Source organism: Ixodes scapularis, unplaced genomic scaffold (assembly GCF_016920785.2).
Source record: "Ixodes scapularis isolate PalLabHiFi unplaced genomic scaffold, ASM1692078v2 PGA_scaffold3__209_contigs__length_174095766, whole genome shotgun sequence".
Taxonomy (NCBI): Eukaryota; Metazoa; Arthropoda; class Arachnida; order Ixodida; family Ixodidae; genus Ixodes; species Ixodes scapularis.
In genome coordinates this window covers 74968960-74985713 of record NW_024609868.1, presented here as the reverse complement: position 1 = coordinate 74985713, position 16754 = coordinate 74968960, and the positions used below count along the sequence as shown (strand labels likewise).

At 45.6% G+C, this 16754-nt stretch overlaps 1 protein-coding gene across 1 annotated transcript in view; it reads left to right on the top strand.

The window, feature by feature from the left end:
* The window catches only part of LOC115317330, a 32342-nt gene extending 16657 nt beyond the window's left edge, over positions 1–15685 (top strand). The window contains exons 4-6 of the mRNA XM_042293021.1: positions 11261–11347; positions 12230–12301; positions 15483–15685. Coding sequence (XP_042148955.1) covers positions 11261–11347; positions 12230–12301; positions 15483–15685 — 362 coding nt within the window. The remainder of the gene's footprint in view (positions 1–11260; positions 11348–12229; positions 12302–15482) is intronic.
* The last annotated feature ends 1069 nt before the right edge of the window (positions 15686–16754 follow it).

The window sequence follows — 16754 nt, the reverse complement described above, 5'->3', positions numbered from 1 at the left end:
AAATTTAGCAGAACAGCGTATTGAAATATTCGACTTGATATCCCATTTCTCGCAGAGGGTAGAAGCCCAAGATTCTGAAGTACAGCTTGTAGTCGGCGGCATTAAGTTTTATATTTCGGCGACGGTTGAGAACTCGGTCGATCTGAGAACGGTCCCGGACATGGCGAGGGTTCCTAAATTTGAAATTACGAATGAATGACTGAAAACAGTTTAACCGTGTCCACTTCGAGACAATATTTTTCACAAATGGCTCACTTTCGAGGATTCACAATGGTAGTAGCTTGTAGTCGAGAGCCATAAGGTTTGTATTTCATCACCAGTGTAGAACTCTGCCGACCTCAAAACGTTCCTGGATGAGGCTCGTGTGCCCGACTGTGAAATCATGAACGAATGCCTGGAGGTAGTCTTACATATCCATTTCGAAACAAGTTTGCCCAAAACATCATGAGCCATTCCACTTTGTGAAGGTTTATGACCAGCGAAGTTGTTCGGTACACGACACAGACCGTCCTCGAGGAGCCGAAGGAAACAAAACTTGCACGACGGAACCGCCACCCCGGGAGAGCGGAAGGAAATGAAACTATTACGCAAGCGCTTGGAACGACGACAAAGAGAGGGCGGTGCGAGCGTAGACATGGCCGACGCTATTTGCACAGTGGCAAATATTTTGGAAGCCTTTATGATCGACCTGAGAGTCTATGGATAATTAAAATGGTGCCTATTCATAACTACCCTACCGAAAAAAGAACAGTGTAAATTTACGCTAACTGGATGATAGAACAGGAAATGTAACTGGTTTTATTGCTGGAAACCTGAACTCCAGTTTGCCGATAACGAAAAGCTGTATTGTTTTTTTCGGTAGGATAACCTACTGGATAGACTTATTGCTAAATTACCCAAGCATCAAAGAGAATGCAGGGAACGGTGTTCTACGCACCGTATGTGCCGGCGTCTGCAGCAGTAACTGTTCTAAAGCAAAAGCCCAAAACAAAAGGCATTTTGCACGCACGTTTATGGTCACACACACGAATAATCCACGGAACCCTAGCCATAGACGGCTTTACTGTAAAATGACTTATTTTGGAAGATTCTCCGTAGCAGCAGCATATACTCGAGAGTCCTTAATTTTTTTTTTTTTTTGTATTGAGTAACGAGTTAAGCTTTCTCTCGATCTCGTTGGAGCTTAAAAAGTTCCTGGATGACGCGCGGGTGCCAGAATATCAAAAGATGAGCGAATACGTAAAAACGGCCGATTCATCCCCACTTTGAGACCGGATTTCACATAAAAGACTCATTTTTAAATATTTCCCATAGTATCAGGATGGGCTTGAGGGCTTTACATTTTATATTCCGCTTTTTGTTCTTAACTGCTTTGTGCTCAAAAAATTCCCTGGCGGGGCACGGTTGCCCAATTTTCGAAAAAATTAACAATGCGCAAAAGCAGCCTAACCACCAACACTGTGAGACCCGTTTTCTCGAAAAGGACTAATTTTAAAGAATTTTCCATCATATCAGGATGGGCTCGAGTACTGTAAGTTTTGTATTCTGTTTTAGCTGGAAACTGCGTTGTGCTCAAAAAGGCGAGGCGCGCGCGCCCAAATTTGTAAATATGAACAAAAGCGTATAAAAAAGCTGAACCATCCCCATGTTGAGACCGGTTGTCTCAGAAAGTAATATTTCTTTTTAATATTTTTCATAATACCAGGATGGGCTCGAGGTCTCTACATTTTATAGTCCAGCATTAGCTGGAAACTGCGTTGTTCTAAAAAAGTTCACAGGCGAAGCGCGTTTGCTCAAATTTCAAAAGATGGACGAAAAACAACCGAACCATCCCCATTTATAGAAGGTTGTCTGAAAAAGTAAATGTTTGAGCATTTACCATAATGCCAGGATGGGCTCGAGGGCTCTACATTTTGTACTCTACCTCTTGTTAGGAACTATAGGGTGTGCTCAAAAAGTTCCCTGGTGAGGCGCGCGTGCCCAGATTCCAAGAGAATAACGAATTCGTATAAACGGCTCAACGTACCCCACTTTGAGACAACGCTACTCAGTATGCTTTGATTTATGAGGATTTGGCTTGATGGACGCGCAGGACAAAATTATAATTCGCGTTCTTTCTGCTATTTGCTGATTTTGTGGTTTTGAATGACGCTCAGCAAGTTTCTAATTCAAACATTATGTTTATTTTCGCTAATCAAACCTACTTAGCAAAATTTGGTTAAATAGTCAACTTATTGTAGACACTAACCCATATATAATGTCCCCTTGGCAGTATAACTTACGTGATTATATTGCATTACTTTAGAATTGACGAACTTTTAACAACGATAAGAGAATCCAAAAATAAATACCCTCTATACATGATATAAATGTAATAATTTTAATATCGTAGTACATTCGGACGTGGCATAAATGCCACATAAGCGGTAGTTTTTATACTTTCTTTCTGCCCAAGTCCAGGCGCAGCTGATGCTACGAGCTAATGGGACCAATCAATCAGCGTCAAAAGTGCAAGTCACTAGGCCTTTTCTGTTCATGATTGGTTCAGCGATGATAGACAAGTGCAAAAACGCGACGATCACCATGATGTGCTTTTGACGCTTTATTGATTGGTCCCATCAGCTCGTACCGTCAGCTGTCTGGACGTAAAGGTGAAACGAAGTATGGGCCCTTTAGATAAAAGAGCGCCATCTGTCGCACGGAAGAGCAACCAGCCCCCGACGCCATCTTGAAGGATACTACGTCGCTCAAGCCAGTCAGCGCACGTTTCAATGTCGCAATACTAATCACATTTACGTTCGCGTTTTGTTGTGTAAAGTCAGATGCAGAGTGGTCTGGTGTCCCGAATTAGTGAAGAAACTGCATTTGTCTTCTCTTGCCGTTATGTACAGACTACAAATTAGCCACGAGGTGGTGATTCCCCATTCTCCGCGTTTAACGCGGTGATTTGCAAGTGAGCCGGAAAAAGAGTTTCTGTTGTCATTTTTGAAAAGTGTGCGACTTTTTTTTTTTTTTAACACAGCTTTATTTGTGTGAAGGCTTTACCAGTTAACGCGGGCGATAAGTAAAGCTGGGGCCTCGCGTGCGTGTCTGGCAAATTAATACAGCTGAATAATGACTGCGCTCAAACTTCTAAGTACAATTCAAAGAGACGTTATCATTACATTTTTGTATGAATACGTGTAACGATTGGTTTCTGAGGATTGGTTTTTTAGCAGCTGCGTTACAGAAGGGGTCGGAAAATTATTCAGCTATGAATATGACTAATTAAACAATAAACTAAAATTAATTTCGTGCAACAGGTTTTAAAGTAGGTGCTTAATCTATGTGTGCGCCACTGTTAGAGTCTCTGGCAGAACTGTAAAAGAGTCCAAGGAGAATTGCAAAATAGTCAAATTTTGCTTTTACATAAGATGTCTAGACAGACTAGCGCCATTCAAGCGAACGGAAAAACACTGTGCTTTCCAAAACTGCTTCTAGACATGAAGCCTGCTTGGTTCGAGTGTTGTCTGCAAACGGATATAGTCTGTTACAAAGAAGGTAGGGCGACGAAAAGGAAGGCCGGGGAGGAGGAAGCAGACAGAACGCTGGAGAGAGAAGCAGGTTTCCCCTTTCCTCTCCAGCGTTCCGTCTGCTTCTTACTCCCCAGTCTTTCTTTCACTCGCCCTACCGTCTTAAGTTCTAAGTTACAATAGCGACTTTGTCAGTGAGAGGACTTGCAAGCGCAGCACTATCAAATCGGTGGGACCGTCCTCACCGGATCGCCCACAACTGTGCACTGCGTGCTATATAAACTCGCAATTGATCGGGAATATATCTAGAATGGCAGGATGATGCAACCGCAAGCCTTTCAACTCGCGTAGTTACGAACACTCACTTATCTTTCATATACACGGTGGCTGCAAGCGCATTACCGAAACCCACACAAAGAAATTTTCAAGGGAATAATCCACTCTCACTTATAATAATTAATAATATCCCTCAGTCTCTCCTCTCGTCCTTACTGCGAGCATAAAAAATATAATATCTTGTTGGGTGATGAAGAAAGGCAGGTGTATTTCACCCACGACCATCTCACCACTCCACGAAACACGTCCTGGGGTGATGTAAACACAACGGAAGCATCCGCCAAGATGGCGTTCTTGGCCCAGTGTACCCAAAGTCACTGGATCTGGGAAAGTAGCACGATTGCCCTCCCACCTGCTATCCAGACTCAAACAAATACCAGCAGAGAGACAACAAAAACTAACAAAGTGATTGGCTCATCGACGCCGCTTGTCATGGTGATCGCCATTTTGGAGACTTTGAAAGCTTCGAAGCTTCGAAAGGGTCGTTACAACCAGTCGCACCAAGGTCGTTATGGAGAACCATCGTCGTGAAAGCGTTCCTCGGCCAACATGAGCGCCTTTGGCACTGTGCATGCAATGAACTTATCGCTCATGCTTGTTTCCCCCGATCTCTTACAATTATGTTGCTCTTCTTGAGTGTCTCAAGACACTAAAATTATTTTTCAATGCCTCCAACCACTGACGTTGTGTGCGAGGCTCGTGAGGCTCAGGTGGTGCACCGTCTTCATTGATGACAGCCGTCCCCCGCGGCGTATCTTCGTATGACCGAAGACAAAGTTGCTCGCAGCGGCCAAGAAGCTGACGCTTCAATTCAGGGTCCATTTTGCGCGCAGTTCGCACAGAACACAGAAGCTACCAGGGGAGTCCCCACGAATTGAAATTAGAAGGAGGGGGGGGTCTAATTTTTAGGGGGGTGGAAGGGGGGCATTAAGAATAGAGGAGTCGCTCCGAATTAAGGGAGTGCCTTCAGAAAAAAATTACACCATCTTCCCGAGGGGAACCATGGGGCGATGCGGAGCATCGTTCCATTACACTTCATCGGAAGAACGGAGTGAAGTGGAGTCAACAGCAATGAACTGAACGCGCGCAGAAATTGGTTTGCTCTTTATGTTTTATACAGCCTTGATGGAGATGCGCCTCAACGGGTAATCGGTCTCTTAGCTGTAGATGAGAAATTTATCCAGTGCAGTACAACCGCTAACCTGGGGTTTTTAACGTGCATCACGCAGTAGTCATCACACGAACGCGTGCCGGTACGAAACTCATCCACATCGAAACGGGCGGGGGTGGCGGGGACTCGAACCCAGGAGGTTCCCAGCTTAAGCTTTCGCTCCAAGCTCCACGCTCCGAGCTGAGACGCGTTAGTCCACTCGGCCACTTCCTCCCCTTGAACGCGCGCAGCGCGCTACCGCTGCTTATATTCAAACTTGAAGGAGAGGAAACTAGAGGAGGAGAGTTGCGCCTGCGCGCGCGGTGTGAGTAGAAGCGAACGCACGCGAAGTGCACGCAGCTGGTAGCTGCGTGCACTTCGCGCAGCTGTTGAAGAGAGAGAGAACGCACGCGCAGCTGTTGCAGAGAGGGACGCAGCTGGTAGCTGCGTGCACTTTGCGCAGCTGTTGGAGAGAGAGAGAATGCACGCGCAGCGAGGAGAGTTGCGCATGCGTAGTGTGAGTGCGGACTACGACGCCGCGGGACATAGCCCGAGCAAGAGATGCTCCGCATCTAAAACAAATCGCGTGGGGGGGGGGGGGGGTACACCCACCGTAGGGGATGTAAAAGGAAGCCACTGTAAGCTACGAAAGGTTGCAGTACGCACACAAGCCGCACCGGGAATCGATACGCTGCGTGCATCGTTCAACCCTTAGACTCCGCAGTCAAGTCAATCCAAGAGCGAGGAACGGGGCGTACTTCTCCGGGCGCGCAAAGCGAAAGAGCGGAGGTTAAATAGGCACCGCCTAAATTAGTCCTGTAACATAATAATTGCTAAATTATTTTTTTTTTCTTTCGCGGAAGATTGGTCTTGTGAAATGCTTGTCCCAATTAGGCCGTTGAAAAAAAACATCTTTTTTTTTCTTTTCAGTTAACCTGGAACGCGATAGCGTTATCGGGCCCCGTTCGCAAAGCCTTCTCATATAATCCCACGCTCGCTCCCAAGCCTTGCAAGCGTGTGTGCGTGGCATAGTCGGTAGCGTCACTTGTCTGTGTAGAATCACGTGTCACGTGACGTCACACAAACACGTGACACCACCGTGACGTCATGTGACGTTACACGTGAGCGTTGGGGGGTTAGAAATACCACTTAAGGTCCCATGGCCTGACGTCACACGAATGACGTCACACGTGGGTGCTACATCATGACCATATCTACTGGCTAAATTTTCCCACAAAATTTTCCGCTAAACTTGGCGGGAAAAAGTTTCCGCTATATTTGAAGGGAATAGTTTCCCCTAAATTTGGCGGGACAAATTTCCACTAAATTTAGAGGAAACGTCTTGCGCCAAGTCTAGCGGAAAATTTTCCCGCTAATTCAGCGGGTCGATAGGGTCATAACGCCACAGCCGCGTGGGACGTTAAAGTGGCTGTGACGTCATCACCCAATCGACCCACTAAATTTGGCGAAAGGATTTTCCGCTAATTTTAGTAGAATATTATTCCGCCAACTTTAGGGTGATAAATTTTCCGCCAAATATGACAGCGCCGAATTTTCTGCGGCACGAGCTGGATACCACAACGAAATTTCGTCGCTTCTTTCTTGGCCTATTCCTGTTCAACGGAGCAGTATCACATCACGTACACCAAACTCTTTTTAAAAAAAGTCACGAAACGGAGATTTAAAACGGAATGAACGATTAGCAATGAGCACCTAGTGGACGCCTTTAAAGTCTCGTTTGTAATGCCCGTCAAGGAACCTTTACAAGTAGTGACAATGCCTGTCTCGCCTACGGCCACCATGTGAGAAGAGGTGAAGGAGGAACTCCCCTTTTCACCGGGACTCTCTCTTGTGTGTCCTATAGTCCGTCTACAAGATTATAGAGCTGAAGTGGCCAGGCTGACCCGGCCTAGGAGTCACAAACAAAACCACGAAGGTTACAAGAGCAACGGAAAAAGGGGGGGGGGGGGGGGGGTGTTGACTTTTGCTTAGAGTAATAAACAAAACCCGAATCACTTTCAATCTATCCGAGTCAGAAGCTGTCCAACTGTACGTATAAGGTCGCAGTAGCAGAAGACTACCAGGCTGCAACCTGTCTCTCAATTTAAAACGCGTTCCATTTCTCTTCTTGGGGAAGTGATCGTGTGACCGGTGGGTAGGCGGGTGAGCGTGTGTGTGTGTGTGGGGGGGGGGGGGGGAGCAGCGAGCCGCACTTAAACACTCGAAGAGCGGCATGCGCCTCGCAAAACGCAGCTTGGCCACCTCTGTTATAGAGGATTAACCAGTCAGTCAAAATTCGTACAAAAGAGGCTTTGAGATCAGTTGCGGTGGCGCTATCGCTGCCGTGCTTCGGCCACTCCGGTGGCTGGCTGGAACTGGTAGGACATCCTGTTGACGTCAGTGCCACCGCACATTCACTTATCCCGAGACAATCTACGTCACGATTGCGCCGAATGTCACGTGCTCTCCCATGGCTGTTTTCGAAACGCTTGCCAGAGGGGACCGTTTATAAGTAAAAATACAGCCATCAGGCTCAAAATACAAACGTGGGATTGCATGATCCGAGAAGCAGCCGCTACTATCCTGCCCCTTGACAAATTCAATATAACTGTAACTTTTATAATATCAAATTTTTATTGCACAGAAAGAAAGAAAGGCAAAGTAACGTGCAGCCCGGAAAAAGAACATGGAGATCCTTGTGCAGTTCCTGACAACCACCGGAAATACTATGTAGCTATACATTTGAAAAAAATGTACTCACATGTGCATGCATACACACACACACACACACACACACACAAAGGAAACAGTGGAACTCAGAGAGAAAGCAACACATCATACATTAAACAGCCCGTAAATCAATTTCAGAAATCACAGTTCATACACCACGATCAAGAATTTTTTTCTAAAAGCGCTAAGTAACTGGAGTTTTGAAAGTTCATTGAGAAACAAATTATGGTAATGAGGTATCCAAAAAAGTGAAAGCTGCTTACAACTCCCTGTAACGCCGAATTAGAGCGCAGCTCTTGAGGAGGAGGAGGGAAGGGCACGGGGGGGGGTTAAACTAACCAGGGGGGGTCACGTGACCCCCAATGCCGATGATGTCATCACTGACGTCACTGATGACGTCATCAGTGACGATGACGATGCGGGTACCGACGACGTCATTAGTGACGTCACTGATGACTTCACCAGTGATGATGACGATGACGATGCGAATGTCGGTGGCGTCATCAGTGACGTCGCTGATGACGTCATCAGTGATGATTACGATGACGATGCGGATGTCGGTAACGTCATCAGTGATGATGACGATGACGATGCGGATGCCGGTGACGTCATCAGTGATGATGACGATGACGATGCGGATGCCGGTGACGTCATCAGTGACGATGACGATGTGGATGCCGGTGACGACATCAGTGACGTCACTGATGACGTCATCAGTGATGATGACGATGACGACGCGGATGTCGGTAACGTCATCAGTGATGATGACGATGACGATGCGGATGCCGGTGACGTCATCAGTGATGATGACGATGACGATGTGGATGCCGGTGACGTCATCAGTGATGATGACGATGACGATGTGGATGCCGGTGACGTCATCAGTGATGATGACGATGACGATGTGGATGCCGGTGACGTCATCAGTGACGATGACGTCATTGGGGGTCGCGCGACATCGGCGGGGGTCACGTGACCTCAGGGGAGTCACGTGACTTCGAGGGTCACGTGACCTCGAGGGGGGTCACGTGCCCCCCACGAGGTCACGTGACCCCAGTGGGGGGCTCGCGCAGTGCATTATGGGTCATTTCCCATGATGCACCGGGGTCACGTGACCTCGGGGGTCACGTGCCCCCCACGAGGTCACGTGACCCCGGTGGGGGGCTCGCGCGGTGCATTATGGGACATTTCTCATGATGCACCGCGCGGTTACGCCGACGCCGACGGCGACGCCGACGCTGCTCAAGCCGGAAACGGGCCCCTAAGAGCTGCGCTCTAAAAGATCGTACTATTTTTAGAGCGCAGCTCTTAGGGGCCCGTTCCCGGCTTGAGCGGCGTCGCCGTCGCTGTCGGCGTAACCAAGGTCATCCCAAGGTCCCTTGACCCCCAAGGTCATCCCAAGGTCACGTGAGCCCAAGGTCACCCCAAGGTCACGTGACCCCTCCCCAAGGGTCACGTGACCCCCAAGGTCCCCCAAGGTCACGTGACACCCAAAGTCACGTGGCTCCCCAAGTCACGTGACCCCCGCGGTCACGTGACCCCCGATGACGTCATCAGTGACGTCACTGATGACGTCACCGGCATCCGCATCGTCAGCGTCATCATCACTGATGACGTCATCAGTGACGTCACTGATGGCGTCACCGGCATCCGCATCGTAGTCGTCATCATCACTGATGACGTCACCGGCATCCGCATCGTCATTGTCATCATCATTGATGACGTCATCAGTGACGTCACTGATGACGTCACCGGCATCCGCATCGTCATCGTCATCGTCACTGATGATGTCACAGGCATCCGCATCGTCATCGTCATCATCGCTGATGACGTCATCAGTGACGTCACTGATGACGTCACCGGCATCCGCATCGTCATCGTCATCATCATTGATGACGTCACCGGCACCGCATCATCATTGTCATCATCACTGATGACGTCATCAGTGACGTCACTGATGACGTCATCGGTAACCGCATCGTCATCGTTACTGATGACGTCATCGGCATCGGCATCGTCACGTGACCCCCCTAGGTCACGTGACGATGTGGATGCCGGTGACGTCATCAGTGATGATGACGATGACGATGTGGATGCCGGTGACGTCATCAGTGACGATGACGTCATTGGGGGGTCGCGCGACATCGGCGGGGGTCACGTGACCTCAGGGGAGTCACGTGACTTCGAGGGTCACGTGACCTCGAGGGGGGTCACGTGCCCCCCACGAGGTCACGTGACCCCAGTGGGGGGCTCGCGCAGTGCATTATGGGACATTTCCCATGATGCACCGGGGTCACGTGACCTCGGGGGTCACGTGCCCCCCACGAGGTCACGTGACCGCGGTGGGGGGCTCGCGCGGTGCATTATGGGACATTTCTCATGATGCACCGCGCGGTTACGCCGACGCCCACGGCGACGCCGACGCTGCTCAAGCCGGAAACGGGCCCCTAAGAGCTGCGCTCTAAAAGATCGTACTATTTTTAGAGCGCCCCTAGACATGGGTGGGGGTCACGTGACCCCCCTAGGTCACGTGACCCCCACCCAAGGTCACTTGACCCCCCCAGTACCCTTCCCTCCTCCTCCTCCTCCTCAAGAGCTGCGCTCTAATTCGGCGTTGCAGGGAGTTGTAAACGGCTTTCACTTTTTTCTTTCACTTGTATACCTACGACAACCAAAGCGTGATGCCCTGCGCGCCCGTCTGTCACGGCTCAGCTTCTAAATTTGACGAAAGCGTTTCACGCCTGCTAAATATAACGGGAACCTTTCATTTCTGTTGGGTCATGCTCCAATTTAATTTCCCCGCTAAATTCAGGAAGTAAACCTGAACTGTTGTATATAGCTGTACACTAACTCACTGCCCTGCTGAAATTAGTAGGGGCAGTTTTTGTCTAAATTTAGTGCAAAAACCGCTAAATTTAGGGAAGAACTGCTGCATGATACACCAATTCAATTTAGGAAGAATTGGCAAGGACTTGGCGCGAAAATGACGCCGCTTTGAGGCACGCCGAAAGCAGTGAGCTAGATCGACGTCTGAAGAAAATAAACGGATCCAGAGAGGGGGGTAATGGCCTTACTGTAAATGAAATTACTTGAATCGAAAGTGCTTTTTTGTGTAATTAGTAATATAATTAATTACTTTTATTGACTGGCAATTTAGAAATGTAATGAATTCTTTCAAGGCAATCATCTTAACAGCATTACTCATTGCTTTCGAAATTACATTTCCGAGGCCCATCTAAGTGCAAAATGTTTGACGGGATACTCAGGTGCGAGACAAAGACATGAGTGCATGCTATTGGGTTGTGGTCCTACTCAGGATCCTCACTGACAGTGAATAAAAGACAAAGCTATTGATTAGTGTTTTACATGCATCGCAGTTTAGTATGCGTGTAGGAACTTCTGAGAGTGTAGTTCAACTTCTTAACATATTGCAGCTTGGCGTTTATTATCGAATGCTCTCAGCCTGGTTCACCTCTCAAACAGGTAAACAGATTCCACCCTGATTTCGAACTGCCGCCTTGTATCCTTTCAGGTGGGATCTTTACGAATACAACTTGCTATCCTTTTGCATACACTAATGCAAAGTGTGCCGTTGTGTTGATGAATCATTGGAACCATGGTAAGCACTCGATATCCGAACCGAGCATATATTTCGTAAGAATTAATGATCATTCAATCTAGTCTACTTAATTCATTACATCTTTCTGTTTGTTGTTGTTGTAAAATTAAGAAACACTCCCACATTATAGCAGCTTGTTCGAAAACAGGAGCACAGCTACCTCGCCGTCGTCACCGGTCACACTTTTATATGCCTACCCTTCAGTGAGTCAGTAAATATTTTCTTAGTGGGTAGGTGACGCCATCTCTCGACCAATCTTGGGCTCATCGACCAAGATTGCTCATTGCACGGGCGTGCGGTCGTGCATCACGTCTGTGTGATGCACGTTTAAGACCCCAGGCGTACAGCGCTGGTAAAGTTTATCATCTACAGAACGCTGCCTAAACATCTAACTAATTTTATTTTTGCCTCTAACACTATAAAAAGCGAAAATCTGTCCTCTCAGTTAATTCCGAGTCATTAGAACGAAAAAAAAAGAAAGAGAGCGAGAAAGACAGAGAGAAAATACTTTTATTGTTGAACATACAAAATTTCCGGCGTTGGTTTACTAAGACCGTACAACAGACTGTTTCGTGATATTAACCATCTAAAGAGCGTATTTAAACGTAAATTAAAAAAAAAACAATCTAGGACAAAAAGCAGACACGAAGTAAACGAAAGCTCTGTCCCTCCTTTAAACAAGGGTGTTTCGATTTCCTCTTTGCGTTACATTAAATTTGCTTTGAACCTATTTTCTTAGGAAAAATGTTGATTTTTATTGCTTATCTGAAGGAAACGCGGAGCATTCAAGCTAAAATATTTTATTTTTGTTTTTGAAGCGAGCGATTTTGTAAATTCTAGTATAATGTTTTTTTACTAAATTGCTCTACTTTTTTATTTAAGCTGCCAAAAACCAGTGCAAAGAGGAGACCCCAAATCAGGAGGATGGAACTGAGAAAATAACGGCCACTACTGGTAAAGTGGGGATATCTTATTTATCTATTCATGGAACTTGCCTTCAACGTCACTGTGCAATACAAAAACGCTATGAGAGAACATGTGAATTGAAGGCAGTTTAAGCAAAAAAGTTTTTGTGTTGTGCAGAGGGTATCCGACCCTTGTGAAGCTCCTAAGTATGTGACCTGTGACACTGACCCAAAAACAAAAATCCGCCATCGGTCCTTCGGATGTAAAAAACACTGGAACTCAGAATATAAGACAAAATAGTTTTCAATTTTGTGCTAGTGAAAAATTTGTCCAGTATATATATATATATATATATATATATATATGTATAAAAATTAAAAATGTTTATATATATATCTATATATATAAACATTTTTAATCTTTTTGAAAATGTTTACACATGGGTTCTTTTATTTGCATGATTTGAAATGAAATTTCCTACTGGTTTGTTAAATTTGGCCACCATGGAAGCTTGTCATGAACGAATGAAATGCATGCCCAGTTTTAACACAGTCAATTGACGCAAACATAGATCTATCCGTTGTACTCATGAAACCGATGCCAAGAGAAACACATTTGTTCTTGTAATTCGTCTGCCTTGAATTGTACAACAATTCACAAGGCAATGTATTTTTTTCGTGTGTGTGCTGGTTTACATGCCAATAACAAAGACGGTAACCCACGCACACGTCGCTTTCTTTTAAAGGGTTTGAATTAAAATACATTCGTTTATGCGTTCCTTGAAATATTAATATCATTTGAAAATCACAAACTTATATGAAGCGTCACGAAGCAGTAGATACAGAAAATGACCTACAAACACGTCGTTCAGCAATGGTGACAGATGGGCCAGTTCGTACATGACTTCTTTTGACAAAATGCGCCGCAAGACAGGGACAGTCAAAACGATCCGTTTTTGATTCGTAATTAAGAGGCGGCCATCCAGTGCTTGTCTGCAGATGTTTTCGATTCGGGCGGGTTCTCCATCGCTGCAGAGGACTTGTTCTATTGCATAGGGCACGACGAATTGTTCCCTGTGTTCAAGGCAGTGCATAGAGCGTAACGACGAGATCGCGTTTAGGAACTCCAGCGGGCTTAGTGTGGACTCATTTATAGAACTGCTCACAAGTTACCTGGATTCTACCATTGTGTCTTTTGAAATTGACTTGTATGTTCAAAAGCATCGGATCTGTATTAGGTCACGAGTCGCCCCCGCACTGTGCGACATTTTTTTGGCGCGATTTGGCCAGGAAGTGTTCACCAGTCTAAAAGAAAAGGGGGATGTTAAGATACTAAGATACGTGGATGACTTCCTGGTGCTGGTACCGCAGCCCACTGTGTTGGATGACAACCTCATTTAAAGAGTGCTGGGGAGTTTCAGTTTGAATTCGCGTGGACTAACATTTACTCGTGAAACAATGGCTTCAGGAAAGCTTCAGTTCCTAGATTTAAGTTTAGATTTTCAAGAAGAGCACATGTGCTGGGAGTACAGACAACACTCAAAGAAAACTGTCTTGCCCTTTAATTCAGCAAACTCTAAGCTGGTTATTGACAAGTCGTGCCAGCACGCCATGAAATGTAGTTTTATCAACCAGGTAGAACGCCTAAAGTCGTCGGGTCACCCTGATCGTTTTCTTCAAGAGGTAGCTGAAACACTTGTTTCCAAGATTAAAAAGAAAGAATAGGAAGCACAGGATCCCAGGAGGAGGCTGAGACCTGCTGTTATAGCCTATATCCACAAGGTCTCACACAACCTAAAAAAAGTGGCGGCACACTTTGATTTTCCGGTTGTGTTTTCTTCCCCGAAAAAGCTGTCCAGCCAGTGCCATAAAATTAAACACAAACAAGACGGAGGTTGCGTTTGCAGAAACACTCTAGAAAATTCGTGGAATCCGCATCTTCGGTCGTGTACGAAATTCCAATGACGTGCGGGAAAGGGTTCGTGGGCCAAACGGGCAGATGCGTTAATGGAAGCGGAAGAGAGCACGCACTATCAGCAAGAAATTCCTCCTCGGGCAATTTAACTATTCATTGCGATAGATACCCCTGCGCCCCGGATATGGAAAAAAGAAAATGTTTGGGAAAGCTCAGAAGTGAAATCTCGAGAGAGATGTTCGAGTCATTTAACATTATACTGCAGGGGGATGAGATGCACAGACAAGGAATCTGAATTCTTGCTTCAGAAGTTCGATTGGGTGTATAAATAGTGTGTTGTTTCAACAAACATTCAGTTGAAAGTAGCGCTTCGTGTTGTCTTACTTACTCTGTCCTTGCTTCGCGGCGCATTTTGTCAAAATACGTCGTTCACTTCGAAGAAGGCTCACAGAAACTCAGCTACAAGAAAATACAAATTAACTAGTGTGAAATAACTTGTTTAAAAAAGATACATTTAAAATAAACTATTTGGAATGCTATAAAAATGTACGCACCTTGCAAACATTAAACCACTGGACTTATCAAGAAGGAAGGCGTGAGTGTATACATAACGATAGTAGACAGCGGTTTAGACTCTTGGCATGGTTCCTTGAAAACAGACTGCAGCGGCCGTAGATGTCGCCCATACACAGCCATGCATTGCATGATAGAACTAAGAAAATTGTAGTAAACTTAGAATATGAGAAAATCGAAGTCGTTCCTCGTGCCTCCTTTCAGTTGCAAATGCTTAAAACAAAGCCAATATCCTTGACACTATGTTGCGTACCTCAGGTAATCCCGGCTGTTTTATCGCTCTGTCTACATTTTCTTGTAGTTTCCATCAAAGGATGCCACCATTCTGAGTCTTAAAATGCTAATCAATTTATTTATAATCTAATACAATAGCCTCTTCTCTTTTGTTTGTCTCTCGCTCATTATTGTTAGAAAACACTAAAATTTGATAACAGGGTAATTTAACATAATTTTATTTCGATGGCTTTGAAACAAAATCTGTAATGTGAGTGTGCCATTAGCGAAGAAAGTTAACTGCAAACAATCCTGAACACTTCAAAATTGATTGGTTAGTGTTTTATTTGTATGTGCATTCCACAGGATATAAAATAACCGTCCAGAAATGACGGGAATTCATGCGTGTGTTAGGTCTCATTCATAATAGACATGGGTAAGAAATGATTAGGAAGGTCTCTTATTTTTTTAACCCTTGGCTATATTTTAGTATTTATTACAAATATACTCTTTCTCAATGATTTTTCAGGTAAACAAGGACCCTGCGAAACAGCCTGCGAAATGTGGGTCAGGCATGAAACTCTAAACGAAACTTCTCTAAGCGAGAACTGCACCAAATACTACAAACAGTTTTGCGGTGAAACCAAAATATTTCTCTACGACAAGCCAATTTGTGATCAAGTCGAAAAATTACCCATTAACATAACTAACTCTTATTCAAAAGATGAATAAAAACTGACCTTCAAATGCTGCATTTCATTTTGTTTTGAATCAGTGTTACAAGAAGTGTCCCAAAACACTCTAAAAAATGACTACGCGTCTACTTATCCGCTAAACACTCAATGAGCCAATCTCTGCGATGTACAAAATCAGCTCAGCGAATGATGATGGGGAACATCCGTTTAGATCCAAAAATGAAGTCTGCGTTGTTGCATTACGCAATGCAAAGCGCAATGCAAAAGCGCAGACTTAATTTTGAGGTCCAAACAAATAATCCGCCTCATCATTTGCTGAGCTGACTTCATAGATTAGAAAGATTGGCTCTTCGAGTGTTTTGTAGGAAAGTAGACACATAGTCATTTTTAAGAAAATAGTATCACGAAAACAGCGCTTAACGAAGTGCTAAAGTTAAAGGGGCGGTAGTACATCGGCGATTTATCTCTATGTGGTATGCAAAGAGAAAGGTCGGGTTCCTGAACTAAAAACATGTCTTTCGTGTAAAGCTGGTAGGAGTTTAGGCGCTGGAGAAACTAAGGCCATCTGCGTGAAGTCCTCTTTTCTAAGAACTATAGGGAGTATTCAATGTCGGCCATAGCTGTGTGCGCGAATGTTGAGCGAGTGCTGACTGCGAGCTTCCACAGTTCTTTTGCAACGTGCATTCCGTACCATGAAAAGTGCCGGGCTTAGCAGCCTATTGATGTGAGTTCGTTCTGAGCATACGCCCTAAACAGCACCCACAAATATGGCGTCCAGTGAATATTCCCTATTGTTCACTTTCCACCGATTAAAAAGCACGGCAAAAAAAAACGCATCTCCACGTGTTGAGTGATGTTGATTGGGGCGAAGCTCTGGTGGTGTTTGCCTGCGTAGACGCTGAGCCGCAGCATGCCGAGTCTTTCGTTCGTTTTCATCCATATCACACTGCGATCAAATGCTCAAATGCGTATATAACCACATTCAATACCACACATTCTCTTTCTGACATGGATTAAAACGAACGAAAGGCTCGGCATGCTGCGGCTCACCGTCTACGCAGACAAGCACCACCAGAGCTTCGCCCCACTAAAAATAATTCACCACA